This window comes from Peromyscus maniculatus, chromosome 10 (genome assembly GCF_049852395.1).
Source record: "Peromyscus maniculatus bairdii isolate BWxNUB_F1_BW_parent chromosome 10, HU_Pman_BW_mat_3.1, whole genome shotgun sequence".
Lineage (NCBI taxonomy): Eukaryota > Metazoa > Chordata > Mammalia > Rodentia > Cricetidae > Peromyscus > Peromyscus maniculatus.
Genome location: NC_134861.1, coordinates 99,651,426 through 99,675,001, shown reverse-complemented (window position 1 = coordinate 99,675,001; position 23,576 = coordinate 99,651,426). Strand labels below are relative to the sequence as shown.

The window sequence follows — 23,576 nt, the reverse complement described above, 5'->3', positions numbered from 1 at the left end:
CTCCGGAGTGCTGGGATTAAAGGCGTGCGCCACCAACGCCCAGCCGCAGAGCCTTTTTTTTTAAGACTGGAGAAAATAAAGTATCAGTGAAGTTGAAGACATAAAGGACTTCATGGAGAAGCATTTTCAGGGGACTAGAAAGCTCCATAGAATGTTGATAACTGGAATCTAAATAACTTTAAAATCACCCACCTAAAAAAAATGGATGAGGTTTGTACTTAAGTCCAGATTTGCCTGGTTCCAGTCATTGATTTTAACCAATATCACGGTGTGGTGTATGGAGTCACTCTAGGGCATAAGTTATTTCTCATTCCCAGGATCATTTTTTAATGGATTCTGTTTTTCACCTATCTGTATTTGAATTTTCTGTCTTCAGTGATAGAATTGTCAGCAGTTGAGTATGTGTTAAAGATAAAATCCTGTTTTATTAACCTAAAATCCTGTTTCAACCTAAGGCTGAAAAATGAAAAGAAATATGACTGAAAGCAATTTATAAAAATGGGAGGAAAAACTGTCCCCTTAGAGCATTGGTTCTCAACCTGTGGGTCATGACCCTTCTAGGGGTCATGACCCTTTCACCGGGGTGGCCTAAGGCCATCAGAAAATACAGGTATTACATTACAGTTCATAACAACACATTTGCAGTTATGAAGTAGCAATGAAAATAATTGTATGGTTGGGGGTCACCACTGACATAGACCAGAAGCCCCTCCATCCATGCAGCTGTTCACAGACTTGCCAGTGAACTTGTCTGCTTTCTAACTTCAAGCTCAGAAAGTGTTGCTCCTCTTTCTAGATCCTTCCTCACAGTTGTGCAGACAACATTTTTGGCTGCCTTATTATTCTCTCCAATAAATCATCATCAGATTCCCTTCTGAGCTCCTTCTGAATCCTTTTATCTACTAGGCCAGGACCCTACAAGAGGACCTTTGCATCCTACAGTAACCTGATTAGAGAAACTGCTGTTATTATAGTTTATTTAGTGGGCATCCCACCTCAGCACTTAGCTGATTTCCATCAGTTTAATTAGATATCTATTGCTGTGAACAAATTACTCCAAAACTTAATGGTTTAAAACAACAGTAAGCTTTGTTAGTTTTGATAGTTTTTTTTTATGAGTTAGGATCAAGTTAATTAGTAGTTTGAGTCTGGGGTCTCCCATGAAAAAGCATAATTGGGGTTTTGCAAGGGGCCACAAACAAAATGCCATGTTGTATGTGGTTACCTGACACTTCCCAAGGACTCTTGGTCTGTTTTTGTCAACTACTCATTTTGTCTGTCAGTTGGTGTTGACTGTTGGCCGGAGTCTTCAGTACCTCTCCACATGGGCCTCTCCAGGGTTTTTAAATGTTTCCATGGTATGCTAATTAACTCTCCGCAGCATGAGCTATCCAAAACCCCTGTGGGAAGGGAGAGTGTCTCTGTGACTTAGCCTCGAAGTCACCTACTTACAGCACTACATACTAGGGTGCTCTACCAGTTACATGGTTCAGTTCTGATGTAGTGACGCAGTTTGTAGACCATCAAAGCTGTGACTACTTGGAGACAAGGATCATGGGAGCCATCTTGGAGACAAGCTGCCACAAAAATCTTAGCTGAGTTTTAGGAAAATGAAGAGACATAAATCTGTGATAAACTGTAGTTATGGATGTTTTTAAGTGGATATCTTGTGCTAGTTTTTAAGCAAATGTTAAAAGCAGAAACCATGGTTTTTTTTTTCCAGATTATTTAGAACATGTGACAATATACATGAATGTGATTATGCTAATGAAAATATAAACTTGGATTCTCATATTAGCCCAGTGAAACTAGCCCAAACAAAAATAAACAAAGAGAAATCATGGAACAGTAGCAATAGTAAGCAGAAACTTCAATATTCTACAAATAAATTGAAAGCAAATGATGCTTTTTCTGCTTCTGAAATTGGAGAAAACATATTCAAAGTACCATCCTTTTCCGTTGCATCTCAGCCTCATGACATTCAAGGTAATTTTTTATTCAGTTGCTTTTTGTGAAAATACAAACTAATTTGCATTTATTAGCATAATGGAGAATACAAAATAGAGTAAGTTCTCTCTCCATGTGGAATTGATGCATTTATTATATTGCATTATTTTGTAGCTGTATCTTTATATTTTAACTTCTCAGTAAAATGTTATACAAAATTTATTGGAGCTGTTTTATGGAAATGGTTAAAAATATCCTTATAAATATGTAGTATCTTTTGCTTTTAGGTATAACCCCAAATGGCTTAGGTTCCTTGAAGGCTGTCACAGAAATCCGTATCCTTCATTTTTATGAAATTATATATTTAAAATGTTTTGTTTCATTCAACTCTTGTGTGTTTATTTTAGTTAGCATAGAAAAAGATGGAAAAGTAAATCTTTTGGGTCATGTTAAGAGATACATTGTATGATAGTCAGTGCTACTTCAAGTGTGGTCTGCAGGCTGGTCCAGTTTGGGAACTGTTTCATTCTGACAATTTAAACACAGAAATTTACTTATGTATAAAAAATTTCTTTTGGTAGAACAAGAATAGAGATATTGTATTAAATCAAATAGGAGAACTCAAAGCAAATTGGACATTTTGTGGATTTGAGGACAGTTTTACTATTTTAGAAGGAGTTTCATTTGAAGGTTATGAATGGGCTGGTCGATGGTGGTACACACCTTTGATACCAGCACTAGGGAGGCAGAGCCAGGTGGATCTCTGTGAGTTCGAGGTCAGCCTGGTTTACAGAAGGAGATCCAGGACAGGCACCAAAACTACATGGATTAACTCTGTCTTGAAAAACAAAACAAAACAAAACAAAACAAAAAAGAAATGAATAGTCAAGTTTGCATGTTTGAGTATTTCTGATGTAAATACTTGAGTGTATTCAGAATATTCTGGTGGTGATATCCCTTTTACATCTGAAAAGCAGAAAGTGAATTTCAGATACTGAGCAGTATCTTGGTTGCTTTTCTATAGCTGTGATAAAACACCATGACCAAAGCAGTTTATAATAGAAAGCGTTTAATTGGGCTTCCAGCCTCAGAGAGCTAAGAGTCCATCATGGCAGGGCAGAGTGGCAAAAATTGGCAGGCATGTTGGTTGAAGCATCTGAGAGCTCACATCTGGATCAGCATGTAGAAGGCAGAGAGAGAGCCTGAGAATGGCCAAAGCCCACTCCCAGTGACACATCTGCTCTAACAAGGCCACAACACCTAATCCATCCTATACAGTTCCACAAACAGGGAACAGATCTCAGAATCCAGTAAAAGCTGGATTGGCACAGCAGCCTGTCATGGAACTAGAGAGGTGGAGATAGAATCACCAGAGCAAGCTAACTGGCTTGAATAGCCTGGAACAGCAAGCTCTAGTTTTAGCAAGAGAGCCTGCCTCAATGTATGAAGTAGAGAGCTAAGAAAAAACACCCGAGGTCAACTTCTGGGGTGCCACGTTATGGTGGTGTGAAAGGAAACGGCCCCCAAGGGAGTGGCACTCGTAGGAGGTGTGGCTTTATTGGAAGAACTGGGGGGTGGGCTTTGAGGTCTCCATGCTCAAGCTACTCCCAGTGTCACAGACCACTTCCTGTAGCCTGTGAAACAAGATGTAGGACTCCCAGCTCCAGTGGCATGTCTGCCTCCATGCCACCATGTCGCACCATGATGATAATGGATAGAACCTCTGAAAATGTAAGCCACCCCATTAAATGTTTTTCCTTTATAAGAGTTGCCACGGCCATGGTGTCTCTTCACAGCAATAGAAACCCTAACTAAGACACACATATGTATTTGCACCAGTAGAAGGGGAAAATAAGAAACAGTTTAGTAGTAGGCAATTAACTATTGTCTAGTTAGACCTAAATATCCCATCTCTGAGGACTAGCTTTCATAGTACTAGAAAGTACATGCAAGCTTCCAAAAGAGGGAGCAACCAACTGATCAGCTATGATGTCTATGAACCACATCAATAACCAGCATGGTACAATAATCATAAGGGTGCAGTAATGGCACATGTACCTTGGTGGTACCCAACAGCTCTCTAATTGGACTGAAGACCTACTCAATAGGAGGGAGGCCATGCTGGTAGTGGAAATTTAGCTCCCATCTCAGTGTTAGTGAATTCATGGATCTCAGAGAAGAACCTGCAACCATCACTTTACCAAACCAGCATAATCCCTGAGACTCAAAGAATATTGCAGGACAGGAGGGATAACAATTGTAAGAGCCAAAAGGACCAGGGAGCTTCCTGTGCGAGTGTGACGCCTAGTAACAGTGGAAACTATACTCATAAGGTTTGGGGAACATGGCCACCCAAACGTGAGCTGAACAAGGATGACACCAATGGCCGAGTGGACGGGGAAAAAAGTCCAGGAAACCTCAGCCCTACCCAAAGAACTATAGGCAACTGAGGAACACTGGGAGCGGGAGAGGTGGTCTTTCCCCTTGGTTGTTCAGTGCTAAACAGCCCTGAAAACATACATATACATAACATTATACAGACTGAGAAGGTTATATTTAGAAAAGTATATTATATTATGTTCTATTATATTCTGTTATGTTCTATTCTATTCTAGTATATATACAAGCATATATGCATACAGTAACATTGAAAAAGAGGCCATGAATTTGAAGGGGGACAGGGAGAGGGTTTGAAGGGAGAAATGTAATCATATCTCAAAAATATAATTAAAATATTGTCTGGTTATTGAAGCATAAATCTAATTAATCTTATTAATAAAAAATCAGGATTCAAATATTGGGATAAAAACCTAAGAGATCAGAGAAGCAGGGGAGCAGCCATAGTCACTTCCTACCTTTCCGATTCCTCCCACCAAAAGGTCTGAGATCCTCTCCCAGCCCTGCCTTACCACTTTCTATCTCCTCTCGCTACAGTCCTCCAAACCTCTATGGTCAGCTAGTGGCTAGCTCCACCCTCTGACTCCAGGCAAGCTTTATTTGTCAGAACACAATCAAAATATCACACAACAGGTTATCTGTATAATGGGATGTTCTTCTTTTGTTAGAAAATTTTTCATAATTTAATACTAGCCTTTGAAAAGTTTTAAAGACTTTTCATGTTACAGCACCCTTCAGTGTGCTGCACACTTCAGTAGAGCTACAAAGATAGATGTCTATACTTGTATCCATTGGTCTATTTTTTAACAGTTTCATATATTGTCAAATTCGCTGATCTGTGTACTTTGTTATTTGAATGTGTTCAAAGTAAAAGACAGCGTTTGTGGACTGCTTAGACGTGGGTCCTTGCGGGGTCTTTCTCGGTGTGTTTCTCTAGCTGAATCTTCAGGACGTCCCAAGTTTGGTCAGATTGCTGTGGCACTGCCTCCTCAGTTGTGCAGACGCCCCAGTGTAGCAGACAATTGCAGCGGTGCTGCTGGGAGTCACGGACAAAAGGAAAACTTGATTCCGAGTGTTCACAGTGATGATAGATGATGCATTAACGGCAGAGTTTGTCGTGCACTGGGAGACTGGATCTGCCTGTACTCTGAATCAAACACTCATTTTTGTGAATATAAATTGATGCAGACCTAGCTAATGAGAGAAAAACCAGCATGATAGGCCACTTCTAGGCTTGTTATAAATAAATATTTTATATGGAAAAACATTCCTTGAGGGAAAATGCGGTTCTTTAAAAAGCTGGTGGACTCTGACTAACTCTAAATTTTGTTTTTATTTTGTCACATAATTAAAATATATTTTTTAAAGTTTTTATTTTCACTTGTGTGTGTGCTTGTCTGTATATATTATGACAATATTATGACATGCTGAAAGTCAAGTGAAGATTTAGAAATTAACCATATGGTTTAGTAAGTGCAAACCTACATTAAGTTAGGCACTGTTCTGAACTTGTGGATATGCCAATTAAGAAAAGAGGTAATGAGTCCTTGTCCTTGAGTTACTGCTAATCTTGCAGTGGAAGATGGGCTGAGGTAGATCTGAACAGTAACTGTAAAAATTGGGTCAGATGAATTTTAGAAGGTGATGAGTACCATGGGGAAAGAAAACGTAGAACAGGTAAAAGAGAATTAAATTGAGACTGCTGGAATTGAAGGCTCAAGATACAGCATTCAATAAAGTAAACAGGGCAAACCTTCTTAAGATGTGAGACACAAGCAATAAGATGGAAGAACAAAGGAGACCTGAGAGTAGAATGAGGCATGAAGACAGGGGAGAGATAGGGGAGATGTCATGGCAGGTACGTCGTGGCTGACGTTCTGAATAGTAGAGCCCATTGTAACTAGAGAAGAGTCTGAGGTTAAAAGAACAGAGGATCTGAAGTCAGAGCAATGAAGGCTGGTGGAAGATTGGAGGGAGAGTTGGGAGGTAGGATGAAGGGCCTTGTAGCCATTTTCTTGAAGGGAAGGGTGAAATTTAGACAGAAAAGTCATATAATCCATTTTTAAGGTTTAAAAAGCATTACTACAACAACCCATGAGTATTTAAGTACATCATAAAAATAGAGTTTTTAGACAACTATGTTCTTTGAAATATATATTTTAAAGTTTTTATTAATTTTCTTTTGTGTGTATGGGTCTGTACCTACTTGTCTATATATGCACTACCTGCATGAAGGTGACCATGAAATCCAAAAAGAGGGCAATGGATCCCCTGGAATAGGATCACAGGGTTTGTGAGCTACATGATGTTGGTATTAGGACAGAATTCCAGTTCTCTGCAAGAGCCGCAAGTACTCTTAACTACTGAGCCATTGTTCCTGCCCCCTAATAAATCCTAAAGGCCTCACTTGTAGGAACTCATTTTTTTTGTGACTTAGATCTAGTAATGCATTTGCATATGGTGCTAATAAATGTAGTTGACCAGTTGCAACTTCCTAAGAAGAGTGCCGTTAATATTCCTGAATCTGGCAATAGAGTCTCACTTTAGAGAATGGGGTGATTTACTATCCTATTAATATTTTTAAACTTTCTAACAGGGGAAGAAGTATAGTCCAAGTTCATTTTACTGAGCAAATATGCTGATAATTAAACAACACAAATAATATTTAAAAATGCAGAGATTCAAGATTAACTGACCAGAACACTTCTATTAATGAAATGAAACTGTCAAAATCAGTTAATAAGTGAAAATTTGAAAGTTAAAGACAATATAAAAATGTCTTAGTCAAGACAAGTAAGAAAAACAGACTAAAAATAGCTCTTAGGCATGTCTCTATATATTCAGATCTCCTTCATCATATTTAACTTGCAAGTTATATTCCTTATGTAACTTTGTTTTCCCACAGAGATTTTATCAGTTATTTTTAGAATAAGGAATGTGGAAGCAGAGTAGAATCATTTTCATTATCTTTTTTATTTAAAAAAATTGTATTTTATTTGTATGTGTTTTGCCTGCATGTGTGTATGTTGTACCACATGTATACCTGGTGCCTGACAATGGCAGGAGAAGGCATCAGATTCTGTGTACCTTCTATGAGCCACCGTGGAGGTGCTAGGACTCAAACCCAGGGTCTCTGCAAGAACAGCTCCCTTCCATTAATTCTTAGATACTAAAATAGCAAATGTTACAACTTTATCATTGGATACTGTGAGAGTCAATAGAATTAAAACTGAATTTTTAAATTAAAAGTAAACATTTTTTAAAATTCTGAAACATTTAACTCCTTAATGTTATTCTAAGCGGCAAAATTTAGAAGTATATTCAAAGAATTCCCTTACTTCAACTACATACAATCCAAAGCCTTTGATGATGTAAGTATCTTATAAATTTATAAGAAGTTCTCTTAAGGGTAAAGGATAATTTTCTCTTAGGTCTAGCATTCATTTTGACAAAATAGTATAATATGACAAAATGTGTTGTTATTCAGGTTGAAATGTCTAGAGCAGGACTGCACTTAGGAATTGTGGAGGTAAACACATTTGAAGCTATATTCCTAATCTTTTTTTTTTTAAAGATTTATTTATTATGTATACAGTGTTCTGTCTGCACGTATCCCTGCAGGCCAGAAGAGGGCACCAGATCTCATTACTGGTGGTTGTGAGTCACCATGTGGGTGCTGGGAATTGAACTCAGGACCTTTAGGAAGAGCAAGCAGTGCTCTTAACCTCTGAGCCATCTCTCCAGCCCCCCCCCCCACACCATCTTCTTAAAGTACATTTTCTAGAAAATTGAGACTGTATATAAAAATTCTATATATTGATAATCAGTTGACTTTTTATCTCTTAGCTTCTTTACACAGATAGGAATTTTGTGATTTGTGCCCCCACTGGTTCTGGGAAAACTGTAGTGTTTGAACTTGCGATAACAAGATTGTTAATGGAAGTACCATTGCCATGGCTCAACATGAAAATTGTTTACAGTAAGTATATATTGTAAAAATGTTAAGTATAGTCAAAGAGTGAAGCAGACATGAAGTCAATTAAATTCAGAGCAGAGATTATTATTTGGTAGCTTGGTAGCTCATACATTAAAAATATTATTAATTTATTTAGTTGTGGTGCTGTGACTGAACCTATAGACAAGTACTATGCTGCCGAGCACCACTAACCTACAGAGTCTCCCGTTTTTGCTCATGTGTGTATGTGGTGCTAGACATTGAGCTCGGGGAGGGCCTTGCATACACTAGGTGAGAGCTCCACCACTTAGCTGTAACCCTAGCCCTCTGTGCAGTGTAATAAAGACATGTCACAATTGGTTTCATCTGTTACATTAAATTTGAAACACATTTTCCCAGAGTTGTAAATAGAAAATAATGTATTTGAATTAAGGATTTGAACTTTACATTTAAAAAAAAGAGGACAGTCAAAATGAACAAATAATCATATATTTTACAATTCTAGAATTTTACATAGAAAAAACTGTTCTCATTTTTTTGGGATGTATATTTCATAAAACTCCATTAAGTGCTGTATGTACACAGTTTAAAAGAAATGACTAATCACAAAAGACTTCTTATGAAAAAATCAATAATCACTTGTTCCATCTCTCCCCGTTTTTTAGATTCCCTCAGCAATCACTTCCATTTCAGTTTTTAGTTCTTCCTGGTGACTGCTTTAATAGCTACCTATGTTTGTATTTTTAGCTTTCACTTTATCAGTATTATACAGCAATAAGCGTGTGCTTTTAGACTAATTTTATTAACTAGACCTTGAGAAAACAATTTAAAAATTACACTGGTGTTTAAAATAAATATATTATTTTAGTGGCACCAATAAAAGCCCTTTGTAGTCAGCGGTTTGATGATTGGAAAGAAAAATTTGGACCAATAGGCTTGAGTTGTAAAGAACTTACTGGAGATACAGTAATGGATGACCTATTTGAGATCCAGCATGCCAATATAATTATGACAACTCCAGTAAGTATTATTTATGTTTCATTATTTACTTGAAAATATTTGTTTATCTTCATTAAGAAAGATCGTTAGAAAAATACAAAGTACAAGCATGTATTTGCAATGTAAACTAATTACCATAAAAGTACTGTTATTCAGGATATGGAGAGAATATCCATAGATAAAAAAGTGGAAGAGAAATTATCACATATATGAACAACGAGTAAAACAAACCAATTTGTAATTGTGGACAATCTATAACCACGTTTTTTCCTTATATTCATTTGTCCAAGCATATGTTATAGAAGTGATGCCTTGATAGGGCTTAAAGTATATAATTAGTGGGCTGGAGAGATGGCCCAGTGGTTAAGAGGCTGGGTTACTCTTCTGGAGGACCTGAGTTTGATTCCCAGCACCCCCCAGTCTCAGGAGATGTGATGTCCTTTTCTGGTCTTCACAGGACCTACATGCAGATGTTGCACAGACACAAATGCAAGCAGAACGTCCGCACACATCAAACATGAAGAGTGTGATTCGATTTTGACTTGTGATTATTTCAAAGACTGAAGACCTTGTGTTTTAGGACTCTTAAGATCATTTAAGTAACTTTTAATCCTCAACTCTTTGGGGAGATTTTAAAGAATCAACTGAAATGTTGCCCTTGTTTGTAATAGGTCTGATAAGGTTTATCAGTATCTTAAACAATGCTTGTGATTCCTTAGTAGAATAAACCACTTGCATTTTTTCCTGTAGGAAAAGTGGGACACCATGACTAGGAAGTGGAGAGACAACTCTTTAGTCCAGCTGGTTCGACTGTTTCTCATTGATGAGGTAATGAAGGCATTCACCTTCAGAGACAGACACAAAATGATGTTTAAAATGGATGGAAAGAAATGACATTTTAAGTAAAATAATGTTTTTAGTCTTTCAAATTGGAAAATGCTTATTTTTCTAAGTAAAAATATTAATGTTGTATATTTTAATTGATTAAATAGATTTTTTGTTTTATACCTAATGATTCTCTCTTGATTTCTTACCTAGGTGCATATTATAAAAGATGAAAACCGTGGTCCAACTCTTGAGGTTGTAGTTAGCAGAATGAAAACTGTACAGTCTTTATCCAGGGCCTTAAAAAATGCCAGCCCTGTTCCTATGAGATTTGTAGCTGTATCTGCAACAATTCCCAATACTGAGGATGTAAGTCACAATCTTCACTTGCTTGATTTTTTATTATTTATGGACTGTTTAATCAATTTGATCTCAGAGAAGAAGGCATTTTCTATCAGTCACTTAATAAATTTAGTATATGTAGAAAGTTAGTGCTAGATTTCTGCTATTTGCTTTTAATTAAAATTCATAGTTTTCACTTATTTCAGACACTTTGTTACTTAGCTAGTAATGTGTCATGATCATTGGATGAGCTGACTGTATCATGAATCTTAAAAGTTCTTATTAATAAAATCAAACCTGAGCTAGGTATTGGGGTGAACTGGAAGATCAGAGAGACAGAACAAGTCACAGCTAACCTCACCTGGCCAACTTCTCAGCTGGTCTTGTTTCCTCAGACTGGAAGCCTCTGTGTCCTCATCCCAATGAATCTCAGCTGAACTATGCTGCTCCAAAGCCTAAAAGCTTAATCAACCAAATGCTTAACCAGGTCAAATACTTCTAGTTTCTGGTCCTCACACCTTATATACCTTTCTGCTTTGTACCACCACTCCCTGGGATTAAAGGCTCGCTTTCTGGGATTAAAGGCATGATGAGTCACCATGCTTAGCTGTATCCTTGAACACATGGATTTCTGCCTCTGGAATGCTAGGATTAAAGGTGTGTGCTACCACTGCCTATCCTCTATGTTTAATATTGTGGCTGCTCTGTCTCTGACCCCAGATAAGTTTATTAGCACGCACAATATTTCGGGGAATACAATACCACAGCTGACTCTTATTTATTGGTTTTTTGAGACAGAGTTTCTCTGTGTAACTGCTCTGGCTGTCCTGTAACTCCTGTAGACCAGGCTGGCCTTGAACTCATGGAGCTCTGCCTCCCCAGTGCTGTGTCCAAAGGTGTACCGCCGCCTGCTGGATGAGCTGACTCTTAATTGTATAACAGTGTGGTGGAGAAAACCAAACAGTGGCTGGGGTGACCACCCACTTTCCCTCAGTTCTGTGTGTCTGTATTGTGGTAAGCACTAGCGACTATTTCTAAAATGCAGGTATGTGGACTTGTCCTTAGTATAGCCATAAGGATGATTTCATGGTTATTGGGACATGAATGTGTAGGCCGACAGTTGTTTGGAGTATTATACTTTCTGTAATAATATATGACTTTTTCTTTAATCCCTAAGCAAACTTCTTTTTCTTTTATTTTATTATCCATATATGGGTGTTGTGCCTGCATATATGTTTATATGTGCTTGGTGCTCTTGGAGGTCAGAAGGTGTTGGGTCATTTAGAATCGGAGTTATACTAGGTGATGGTGGCACACGCCTTTAATCCCAGCACTCAGGAGGCAGAGGCAGGTGAATCTCTGTGAGCTCCAAGCCAGCCTGGTCCACAGAGTGAGTTCTAGGACAGCTAGGGCTGTTACAATGAGAAACCCTGTCTCAGGAAAGAAAAAAAAAAAATGAGACCTGGAGTTAAGATGCTTGTGAGTTGAGTTGCTGGGAATTGAACCCAGGTCCTCCAGAGGACCAGCCAGTGCTCTGAACCTGTGAGCCATCTCTCGAGCCCCTAAGCAAACTTCTTAAAAACAAGTATATAGTCTTATTCTTCCTCACTCCTGTTTACTTGTCAGCCTGTTTATTTGTTTTTTGGTACTACTTAGAAATTATTTTTGTAAGCCGGGTGGTGGTGGCGCACGCCTTTAATCCCAGCACTCGGGAGGCAGAGCCAGGCGGATCTCTGTGAGTTCGAGGCCAGCCTGGTCTCCAAAGCGAGTTCCAGGAAAGGCGCAAAGCTACACAAAGAAACCCTGTCTCGAACCCCCCCCCAAAAAAAAAGGAAAAAAAAAGAAATTATTTTTGTAAATTGTTGCTATATTGTCTGTTTCAATAACAAATTTTGTTCTTATCTCTAAATTTCTTCTAAAATTACAACTGGTTTTGTTCATGTTCAAGAACAATATAGAATTTTTATTCTTTTAAACATATAGACAAGGTATAGATGGCAAAAATTCCTGTGCACAGAGACAAGCACTGGAGAAGCCAGGAAAAGTTAAGCACACAGATTCTCTCTTCAAAGGAGTGAGCTGCTTAGCTGTTTCTCCAGGAATGCTTTAGAAGAATGGAGTTTATAACCTGGTGATTCTTTGTTATCTGTTGAGCCAGGTTCCGCCCATATTCCCCAGGATTTGTTTTGTTTATCCCAGACCCTTTCCCCCTAAATCTTGAGCATTACTTCTAGGTCATAAAACTCATTCTTATTGAAAAGTTTCTGTACCTCGTTATTAAGCCTCTCCACCGATGCAGTCAGTCAAATCAGACCAAATTAATAAGTCCAGGTTTAATCTGAGCAAAACATTCCCGGGCAGTCCTGGGAAAGAGGAGAAGCCAGGGGGGGAACCACTAGGGGAAGGCTGTAGGGCAGACCTTAAACACCCTCTGGGGAAGGAGCTGCTGCTGGGTGGGCTTTCTTTGGGTGAGGTCTGGAGAGGGCAGCTCCAGAGAGAAGGGGCAGTGAGACGGGGAGGGGACAGGAGTGCAGTGCTCCCAAACCTGGATGAGGGAGCTGCTTTGGATAAGTTTTGTAGCGATTGGGGATCAGACTTAACCCGTAAGCAACGGTTCACAAGCCTTTTCCAGACCTGAAGTCAAAAGTGCAATGCGTCCGTTGGGATAGGCTTCTGGGTTGTGTAGAGGAAGATCCAAGGCCAGGATGTCCCAGCATCCCAGACATCCAGGGAGGATCGCATTGAGTGGGAACAGGTGGGATGCCCCAGGCGCAGCCACATCTTGGCAAGGGTACCCCGAAATTGGGAGGAGGAGCGTCCTGGACCCCTAAAGGCAGCGACTTAGAAGGGGTAACTCTCCAGGCTGAGAGCCGATCTGGTCTGGCAGAGAGATGTGTAAGTAGTGGAGTGGTTTTCCCACGTGTCCAGGGGCCACTACACCAGATGAAAAGTTTCTGTACCTCGACATTAAACCTCTCTGCCAACGCAGTAAATCAGATCAGGCCAAATAAAAAGTCCAGGTTTTATCAGAGCTGGGATTACAGGCCTGCAGCACCAGACCTACCCAGACTCACCCTTTTCTAACAACCCACTCTCAAGAAACCTACTCTGTAAGGCCAGTGTTACTCTCCTCCAGGGGCAGCATCCTCCATGACATGCTCAACCTTGCACTAGATTCTGTTCTTGAAGATTCCCTCTGCATTGTTGCTACACTGGGACCAGGTTCTAGCATATAAACCCTTGGGAGACATTTACAAAGTACATCTTAACCATAGCAGCATGGAATCATATATATTTTTTGTTGTTTTACCTGTAAGAATTTCCATGTTATCAAATATTCTTTACTTTTTGTAGTTTGTTTTTTATCTAATCTCATAATATAGTGTTATTTCCATTTCTCTGTTATAAACAGTGCTGAAGTTAATATATCTTTGAAAATATTCATACTCATTTTCTTAGCATACTATGAAGTAAGTGAAATGCTAGTTTAAACCTTCAGGGGACACTGCCTTCAATAAAAGTTATATTCGTTTATTTAAGAAGTCATTTCTCTATTCCCTGTTAGCAGCCATTTTTTTGTATCCTAACATTAGATAACAAAATAATGAAATTATTATTATTATTATTATTATTTTTTGTTTGTTTGTTTGTTTTTCGAGACAGGGTTTCTCTGTGTAGCTTTGCGCCTTTCCTGGAACTCACTTGGTAGCCCAGGCTGGCCTCGAACTCACAGAGATCCGCCTGGCTCTGCCTCCCGAGTGCTGGGATTAAAGGTATGCGCCACCACCGCCTGGCTTTGAAATTATTTTTATAGTAATAAATTATTCTCAAATGTACATACTTATTTTAAAGATTTTTACTTCACTGATTTTTTTTTACTGACTAGAGTATTTTAATATATTTGTCAACTACATAAATTTTTTTAACCAAGTCAGTGATGCCCTTTTCTTTTTTCATTTTACTGGTTTACAGCAATTCTTATAAAAATACCATCACATTATTGAAACTTTCTTCATTGTGATAATCACTGGATCTGTGAACACTAGTTTCTTTTTGTTTTTCTTGTCCTTTCCCTCAATATTCCTCTAAAATAATAATCCTTATTCTTGGCCAACCACTCCACCCCGCTAGAAATGCAAATTCCTGTGTGTTCAGATCCTGTCCCATAATAATCTTGCAACTATTTCCATATTCCTGCCTTTCCAACAAGAAACCTTTCCCCGACAAGAGGCAGTTTCATGGCAAGGCCTGGAGCCCAGTTACTAACTAGAGCAAGGAAGGATGAGGACCTCTTACCACGGAATCAGGCACTGATTAGTAATTCTAATACTGGGTCTGAATTACTACCATCTCTCAAGAGTTTATTTGGGGTCTGGAGAAATGGGTCAGAGGTTAAGAGCACTTGCTGATCTTCAGAGGACCACAGTTGAGTCATAGCACTCAGGTTGGGAACCTCACTGACTCCAGCTCCAAGGGATCTGATGTTCTTTTCTGGCCCCCTCAGGAACCCACACACTCATAGCAGATACACACATAAATAAATAAATAAATAAATAAATAAATAAATAAATAAATAAATAAATAAATAAATAAATAAATACATACATACATACATACATACATAAATTTTAAAAATGAATTATTATTACCATTTATTTATTTTTAACTTACTATTTATTTATTTTTTAAAAAGCTTATTTGTTCTTTGGTTAGAAGACCAACCTCTGCTACTATGCTGCTAGTGTTTAGGGAAGTGCAAATGTTTCCGTCATTTCCAGGAATAGTTCTGAACAATAACCAGCACTGTGGTGCCATGGGAACTTTGATTTTTATGACCAAATTGATTTTAATTCTAGTTTGGGCTCTAATGCGGGAATGTCAAACAAAATACTAATAACTAGTCAGAATTTACCACGAGAAAGTGTTTATGGTCTTGAAACACTACTATTGGTAGCATTTAGTAACATATCTATAGAGCAGTGTCAGTGAAATCTGTAATGTTGAAAAAGATGCTTTGATTAAACACTTTCAGAACTTGACTTTAACGTGGTCTAGAATTGTGTTGTTTTTAGCTATAGAACTTCACTAGAAAAAGAATGTAATGCACACGCGTCTGTTTTTTTCAGATCGCAGAATGGCTTTCGGATGGTGAGAGACCTGCTGTATGTCTGAAAATGGATGAGAGCCATAGACCTGTGAAACTTCAGAAAGTGGTCCTGGGTTTCCCCTGTAGTAGTAACCAAACTGAATTCAAGTTTGACTTAGCCCTCAACTATAAAGTGTACAGTGTTATACGAACATACTCGGATCAGAAGCCCACACTTGTGGTAAGGGTTATTAGTTGCTGGTTTTGTGTGTGGTGTTGAGTTTTTAACCTGATTGATACAGAGGTCACTAATTCCTTTTCAGTTTTGTGCCACAAGGAAAGGTGTGCAGCAGGCTGCTTCTGTTCTTGTAAAAGATGCTAAATTTATTATCACAGTGGAGCAGAAACTGAGGTATGTGCTCTAACTTCTTCTCGAGAGTGGGGGTTCTTTTGAGGACTAGTCGGGTGAAATGAGAAAGTGCCTCCTCCCCTAGCCTTGGGCAGGTTACTCAACAGCTTCAAGCCTAGCTTGTTACCTGTACAATGAAAACAGCAGTGGCTTTGCGGGTCGGCTGAGGAAATGTAAGAGTGGAATTATAGGTATAGGTACAGGAGAGGAGGCCAGAAGTAGTTGTCAGTAGTTCAGAGCCCTTTGCTTGTTGGGTGTGAACAGTGACCAAGTTGTGCAATGTCACCTGTAGTCGGAAGTATGACCTGACCACTAAAAACCTTGTCCCCTTGCTTGCAGACCAATTCTGAAAGCAGTTTTGGAAGATGTGTGGAATTCTTGTGCTATGGGAGATTCATTTGCATAGACTCTTGTCCTCTCAGGCAAACACTAACTGCTGTGAGGTGAAATACACAGGCTGTAGGCTCCCTTAGTGCCAGGTCACATGTCACGTGCCTCCTGTCTGTCTGCTGCACACAGTGGAGTCCTTTGTTTCAGATAATCTTTTCCTTGAACAGAAGTGTATGCAGTATTTTAATTCCTCTTCCCATTCTCACTTCTTACCTCATCCCCTAAGGAAAGTTCCTTTCGATCTTTTCTTCACTTCCCATCCCTTTCTTTCTTCCTTCTTTCCTTCCTTCCTTTTTTTTTTATGGTTTTCTGAGACAGAGTTTCTCTGTGTAACAGCTCTGGCTGTCCTGAAACTCACTCTGTAGACCAGGCTGGCCTTGAACTTGCTGAGATCCTCCTGTCTCTCTGCCTCCCGAGTGCTGAGACTAAAGGCATGTGCCACCACCCACCCAGATCCCACCACTTTTTAATCTTTATTTCTTTTTATAGTTTTGACGTTTTGTCAGCAATGAAATGCCAGAACTGGAGTAGTGTGACAGTAGAGACAGATTTAAGTTACAGCACTCCACTGTCCACCTGTGTGCCATCGGGCACATTGTTTCTCTCAACTTCAATTCATGTCACTTTCTCTTTTCTTTCTTTTTTTGCATTAATTTTTTTCAGCACTGTAGATGAAACCTAGGGCCTTGTTCATACATGCAAGCAGGCTGTCAGGAGTTATATACTCAGCCTCCAGCTTCAATGATTTATTTTATTTTTGAAACAGAGTCTGACTAGGTAGCCCTGGCTGGCCTCAAATTTGCAATCTTGCCTCTGTGTCCCGAGTGCTCGAATTACAGGCATATACCACCATTCTTGGCATCAGTTAGCTTCAGTATCTTCACTAGGACTCAGTATGAGAATAAACTACCTTATCATAATTTGATAATGACAGAAGGCAACATTTCTAAAGTTCCTGTGTGTAGACAGTTTATGTTACTAGTCACATGGCATGTCTTTTTGCCTACTGTTCATTTTGTTGTGAATCCTTAAAGAGTATTATGACTATGAGAAAATTATAACTCATAGTTTCATATCTGCAATAAGAAAATAGAAAACAACATGGTTTTCTTACACATACTTAAGAACCAAGCTTACCAGCTGTCTACATTCCTGAGAGTACCCAGATCCTTTCCAAAGTTATCAAAGCTCTTTCAGAACTTCCTTCTCCCCTTTAACTTATTTTCTTTACAAAGTAAAAATGTCTTTATGAATAGATGCCAGTGGCAGGGAGAAACGTACAATGCAATACAAAGTTAGGTCTGTTTTTGTTTCACTTACTAGTGATGTGTAGTAGTAAAAGTTGACACTGGGAATTGAAGTCAGGTGGGCCGTATGTGGAAGGCAGGGCGTTACTCCCGACCACCTCCGGCCCTGCCTTCGCTTTTATTTTGCAGCGTGGACGGGCACTGCTTGCACATGCAGGCCTCCGCCTCCATCTTCCGCGCTGTCACCAGGACGGGCTTGAAACTCCTTATTTCTTACAAGCACTGCTAGACAAATTATGGGCTAGCTTTCTAGTTCTGACTCCGTGCACACAGTAACCATGTGTGGAAAATGAGATGTTTCTGTTTTTCTAAATTTGTGCTTGAGAAGTGAGCTTAAATGTTAACAGCTAATACATTCTGAATAGGAGAGCTAGATATCCTGTGCTATCCCTGTTGGCACGTATTTGTAAGGGCATTTCATATGGTGTGCTCTGTTTCTGTCTCTCCCCACACCCCTCCCTCCCCTCCCCCACTTCTCCCTGAGCCAGTCCCTGCCTTTAAAGACAGCTGCAGGACTTCCACTGCTACAGAGTAGCTGCCCCTGCCCAGGGCAGTCCCTTACTGTTGGAAGCATGCCAGGACAGACTCATAGAAAGGATATGGGGAAAGTTTTCCTTTAATAAAACCTTTCAGAGCTTGCGGTTTTCTGTTTGTTTGTTTTTTAAAGATAGCTTTCAGATAATGGTATTGTGAAGATTTCTTTATTTTTAAAATAAACTATTTCAGAATTTCCTGATGTTACAGGGTATAGCTTATTAATTTTATATTTAATAGGTTACAGAAGTCTGCATATTCTATAAGGGATTCAAAATTAAAAGGTAGGTTTAAAGACAATTTTCTTTTTTTGTTCTGGAAACTGAACTTGGAGCCTCAGGCATGCCAAGCCAAACATTCTACCACAGTACCACATCTCCAGTCTAGAGAAAACTTTTGAATAGCATGTTTAAATATAGACAGGAGGGTCCGTGCTGGTGAAGTGGTAGCACTGGTTGACAGGTGGTGGATCCCTGTGGAAGATGTCTTGGTGTGGGTGCTGGTTATCATGCTGGGATGGATGATGAAGTAGTAACAGTGGCTGACAGGTCTTAGTGTGTGGTGTTGGTCATCATCCTGGGCAGCAATGGCTGACAGTGGTGTATCCCTGCTGTAGATGTCTTGGTGTGTGGTGTTGGTCATCATCCTGGGTAGCAATGGCTGACAGTGGTGTATCCCTGCTGTAGATGTCTTGGTGTGTGGTGTTGGTTACCACCATGCTGGGATGGAGCTCTCAGATAGGAAACTGGTTGAAGGACTCTTTACTTCTGGAGATCTCCCGGTTCTTTGTAAGTAAAATATAGTTCTTGTGTATATTAAAGTATTTTGGAAATTTATTTTTAAGAGAAAAAAAGCTTAAGTATTCTGATTCATTTCTTCAAGAACTAAAAAAGAATTGTGAATATATGTATTATACTAAATTCTTTGGCAAAGTTTAATTCTTTATCATTTCATTCAACTTAGTACACTTTGAAAAGATCTTATTAGCTATTTTATTTTTAAGGTACACTATTATTTTAGATTATAAAGTCCTCTATTCCTTTTTCTAAATTTCTTAAAGGTTTTATTCCATTTACATCACTATATCTTTTATAAGAAAATGTCTTCCCAGGATAATAAAGTTATATGGCTTGATTATTCTTCACTCTGGCAGTCACTACCAGTACTCTAGCTATGGGAGTGAACCTGCCGGCTCACCTGGTAGTGATCAAGTCCACAATGCACTACAGTGGAGGCATGTTTGAGGAGTACAGTGAGACGGACATTCTGCAGATGATCGGGAGAGCCGGCAGACCTCAGGTGAGGGACAATGGCTTTTCTTTTGAACATTCTAAATGTAGCCAAGAAAGGGCTTGTGTGTTTTTAATTTGCATTTTATAATGAGATTGAAAAAATGATGTCATTTAAAGATCAGCTTTAATGGAGGAATAAACATAGACAAGACTCACTAACTGAGATTATAAGAGTATAATGTACTCTTCCCATTCCAACTACTCTCTGAATGAAAGGGTGGATGTATAAATAAGTGTACTGGTAAAGGAATTTTAAAGGGATTTTTCATCTTATTTTTATTCTGAAAAAATATGTTTTGTCATTTTTATGTGTGTTTATTTTAGAAACTGGATCTCTATATGTAGCCTAGGCTGGACTTGAAGTTGCCATCTTTCTATTTTTGCCTCCTAAATACTAACATTGCTGGCATATGCCACATGTCTAGTCTTGCCATTTTGGATGAGGAGTTTTTCATTGAAAAGGGTTGTTGTGCATTACGGAACATGTAACATCCCAGGGTTGTAGCACTAATGTTACAATTAAAAGTCAGTCCATATCTTTCTCAAAATATGTCTGACAAGTGTTTGAATGAGGGAGTCATTCATTTAGATACTAAGAGAAAATTCAGGAAAATATCATTTTCAAAGTATGTTATGTCACACAAGTTTTTAATTTTAAAGGATAAATTAAATATATCAAATTATGTGGTGTCCTAGTTAGGGTTACTATTGCTGTGATAAAACACCATGACCAAAAGCAACTTGGTGAGGAAAGGACTTATTTGTGGTACATTCCACATCAAGGTCTATCATCAGGAGTCAGGACAGGAACTCAGCAGGACAGGATCCTGGAGGCAGGAGCTGATGCAGAGGCAGTGGAGAGTGCTGCTTACTGGTTTGCTCAGCCTGCTTCCTTATAGAACCCAGGACCGCCACAGCCCTGGGATGGCCCCACTCAAAATGGGCTAGATTCTTCTACATCAATCACCAATTAAGAAAATGCCCTGCAGGATTGCCTACAGCCCAGTCTGATGGAGGCGTTTTCCCAGCTGAGATTCCCTGCTCTCAGATGACTTTAACTTATGTCAAGTTGACGTAAAACTAGCTAGCATTTATGGAAACTACACTAAATCGTAAGTTTTTAATTCAGTTTAGAAGATTTGACATTAACATCGTCAAAATTATGTTATATTGAAGCAAAAGTGATATTTACAGTTATACTCTTGAGAATTTTTTAAATGAAACTTTTTGTTAATATTAAAATTCAGAAGCAGATTTTAGTCCGTTTGGCCCACTATTTAAGACAAAGAACCATTCAGTGTGAACTTAAGGTTCTGAGGAAAGGGTTGCCCCAGTAATGTGGTCTGGGCTCTGCTAATCTCTGTGCTTTGGTTACATTCCAGTTTGACACTACAGCTACTGCCGTTATTATGACCCGATTAAGTACGAGAGAGAAGTACATTCAGATGTTAACTTGCAACGACACTGTAGAAAGCAGGTAACAAAGAACAGCTCAAAAAGAAAAACTAATATCACTTGTTGTTTTTTTCCTTAATATATGGGAAGGAAGTTTGGTTTGGAGATTTTCTATAAAGCATTTGTCATTTTAGGAATTAAATAGATTTATTTAAAGACAACAGTTTTACTTGGTGATGGTGCTTGGTATTAATCCTGGCCACTTCTGGAGTCACATGACTGCTCCTGTGCTGTCAGCAGTCAGGCAGAATGCTTAGTCACTCCAGGGCCTCCGTCCTACGTAACCATGTGCAGTGTGGTCACGCAGTCTGCACACAGCGTAATCATGTAATCTACCGCATGCATGGCGTAGCTACGTAAGCCCAAGGACACATGCCCAAGGTGACCGTAAACGCAGGCGCTCCTCGATCCCCACTCTCTCTTCCTCTCTGCTCCTTTCTTTGAGGTAGGCCCACCCACCTCCACCCTCCCCCTCCCTGGTAACAACTCTTAGAGTGGGTTCCGTTGTATCTCGTGTTTTCTTGTACCTGGTAAATAACGCTGACAAATAAGTAACAGTTGTTAGCACACAATAGTACATATCTTTGTTGTAAAGTCCTTTACTAATTATCACTATCATAATTTATGAGTATTAATTTTGTAATTACTCACTTTTAGTAAGAGAAATATTTTCACACCTTAAACTTTTGTTTTATAACGAGAGAATATGACTGCTGGGATTGTTTTCAGTATGTCATAAGCACTCCTCTTTGGGGAAGAGAGGGCATTATCTGCACTACCATCACTGTTCTGACTTTCTTATACAAAAATGTATCTTCTAGAACTATGAAGTAAGGAGAAATCTCAAATTTTTAAGATGTTGAGCTGACTTTAAGATTTTTCTCTCATATTTTTTAAAATTACTTTTCATGAATTATTAAAGTAGCAACTAGTATACTATATATTATTAAAGTTTAGAAAATAAGATTTATGTTCTTGAAATTCACATTAGTAACACAGAGTTTTTTCCCCATTAGTTTGCACAGACATCTTATTGACCATTTAAATGCAGAGATAGTACTGCACACCATCACAGATGTGAGCATTGCTCTGGACTGGATCCGATCAACCCTGCTGTATATCAGAGCTCTGAAAAACCCATCTCATTACGGTTTGTTACTCTGACCTGGAAATATAGTGATTTTTTTTTCAAACCAGTGGGATTTGTATTTATACTGTTACAGAATAGTTTACAGAAACTAATAAGCAACAGGAAAAATAGTACCAGTCACCAATGTATTCAGAGGCAAGAGTGTACAAAAATGAGAACACACTGTCTGCTCTACACCTAGTCCTTTGATATTTTTAAATGAACACTGTTAAAAATAGACTCAATGAAAAAAAAAAAACCTTAAGTACCTAAACTAATTTAAAGTAAGTTAAAGCTTTATAGTTTTGAATCTTGTTCATGTTATCATTTAGCTGCTCTCTTATTCTAAATTTGTGGCTGTTCATTTTTCAATTTATAAGAACACAAAGCAAATAATAAAAGCAAATAAGGTGTAATTTTATTTTCCATTTTTAATGCAAACAATGTTCTGTTGTATTAGTTTTCTAACAAATTACTTAAAACATAATATCTTGGAACAGCCAACATTTATTCTCTCGTGCAGTCTATGAAGCCAAGAGTCAGCCAGTAGCTCTGGGTCAGTCTCTTGAGTGTTGTCAACATGTTGTTGAAGGCGGAAGTTATATGAAGGCTACGGCAGGCCTGAGGATTCTCATCCAAGAAGGCTGTCTCCTAGAGCTCCTGTTTGGAGGCTTAGTTTGTTCAGTGTGGACTTCCTGCATCTCTCTTCCTGCAGGATGAATAATATGAGACTGACTGAATAAAACACTGCATTTCCTTATTTGTAACCATGGTCACACATTATCACTTATTTTAAAAACAAGTTAGTACTCCTAGCCACATGAAGGGGAGAGGAATTAAGGAATTCACTTTTTGGAGGCAAGAGTATCAAAATTGTTATGAACATTTTTTAAAGAGATAAGTTCTTGCTATGTAGCCTGGCAAACCATGAATCACAGAAATCTCCTGCCTTAGCCACTCGACATGTAGAGCTGCGTGCCACTGTCGTCGTCTTTGAGTGTACTTTAACTGCTACTGTTCTGCTGTTCTGCACTGTTTTTCTAGTTTTCCCTAATATGTCCTGGAAACTTTCTGATTGATTAATTTTTAGGCCAGCATAGAAAGTGATGGGCTTCACTATGACATTGTCATGCTTTTCTGTCATTGTGTTCTTGCTTTTCTCCCTCCTCCTGCCCTCTCTACCTCCACAGCCCCCGTGACTGGACCTCTAGATCCCCACAAATGGTCCTGCCTTCTGCTTCATGTCACTGATCCATTACCTTCTCCCATCATTCTTAAAAGCTCTCCTTCTCATAGTCTACTCTCTTCACACATACACACACTTAAATCTGGATTACATATATGGTATCAGATGTGGTCTTTGTCTTTCTGAGTTTGGCTTATTTCACTTAACATAATGATCTCCAGTTCCATTCATTTTCCTGCCAATGTCATGATTTCATTTTCCTTCATGGCTGGAAAAATCCAGTGTATAGATTACCGTGCTTTCTTTATCCATTCGTCTGTCTA

The 23,576-nt window shown here is 38.8% G+C and overlaps 1 protein-coding gene across 4 annotated transcripts in view; it reads left to right on the top strand.

Annotated features, from left to right (window-relative positions):
- Hfm1 (helicase for meiosis 1) overlaps positions 1 to 23,576 on the top strand; it is an 87,182-nt gene that overhangs the window by 14,881 nt on the left and 48,725 nt on the right. For all 4 annotated transcript variants that reach the window (XR_013043088.1, XM_076546901.1, XM_076546900.1 and 1 more), the window contains exons 5-18: positions 1,724 to 1,986; positions 2,235 to 2,282; positions 7,645 to 7,715; positions 8,191 to 8,323; positions 9,168 to 9,319; positions 10,049 to 10,126; positions 10,337 to 10,492; positions 15,592 to 15,792; positions 15,875 to 15,963; positions 18,432 to 18,475; positions 18,878 to 18,979; positions 19,345 to 19,490; positions 20,866 to 20,960; positions 21,955 to 22,088. Coding sequence is in view for 3 of the 4 variants with exons in the window: in XM_076546901.1 (XP_076403016.1) it covers positions 1,724 to 1,986; positions 2,235 to 2,282; positions 7,645 to 7,715; positions 8,191 to 8,323; positions 9,168 to 9,319; positions 10,049 to 10,126; positions 10,337 to 10,492; positions 15,592 to 15,792; positions 15,875 to 15,963; positions 18,432 to 18,475; positions 18,878 to 18,979; positions 19,345 to 19,490; positions 20,866 to 20,960; positions 21,955 to 22,088 (1,712 nt within the window). In the remaining variant the exon portion in view is untranslated. The remainder of the gene's footprint in view (positions 1 to 1,723; positions 1,987 to 2,234; positions 2,283 to 7,644; positions 7,716 to 8,190; positions 8,324 to 9,167; positions 9,320 to 10,048; positions 10,127 to 10,336; positions 10,493 to 15,591; positions 15,793 to 15,874; positions 15,964 to 18,431; positions 18,476 to 18,877; positions 18,980 to 19,344; positions 19,491 to 20,865; positions 20,961 to 21,954; positions 22,089 to 23,576) is intronic.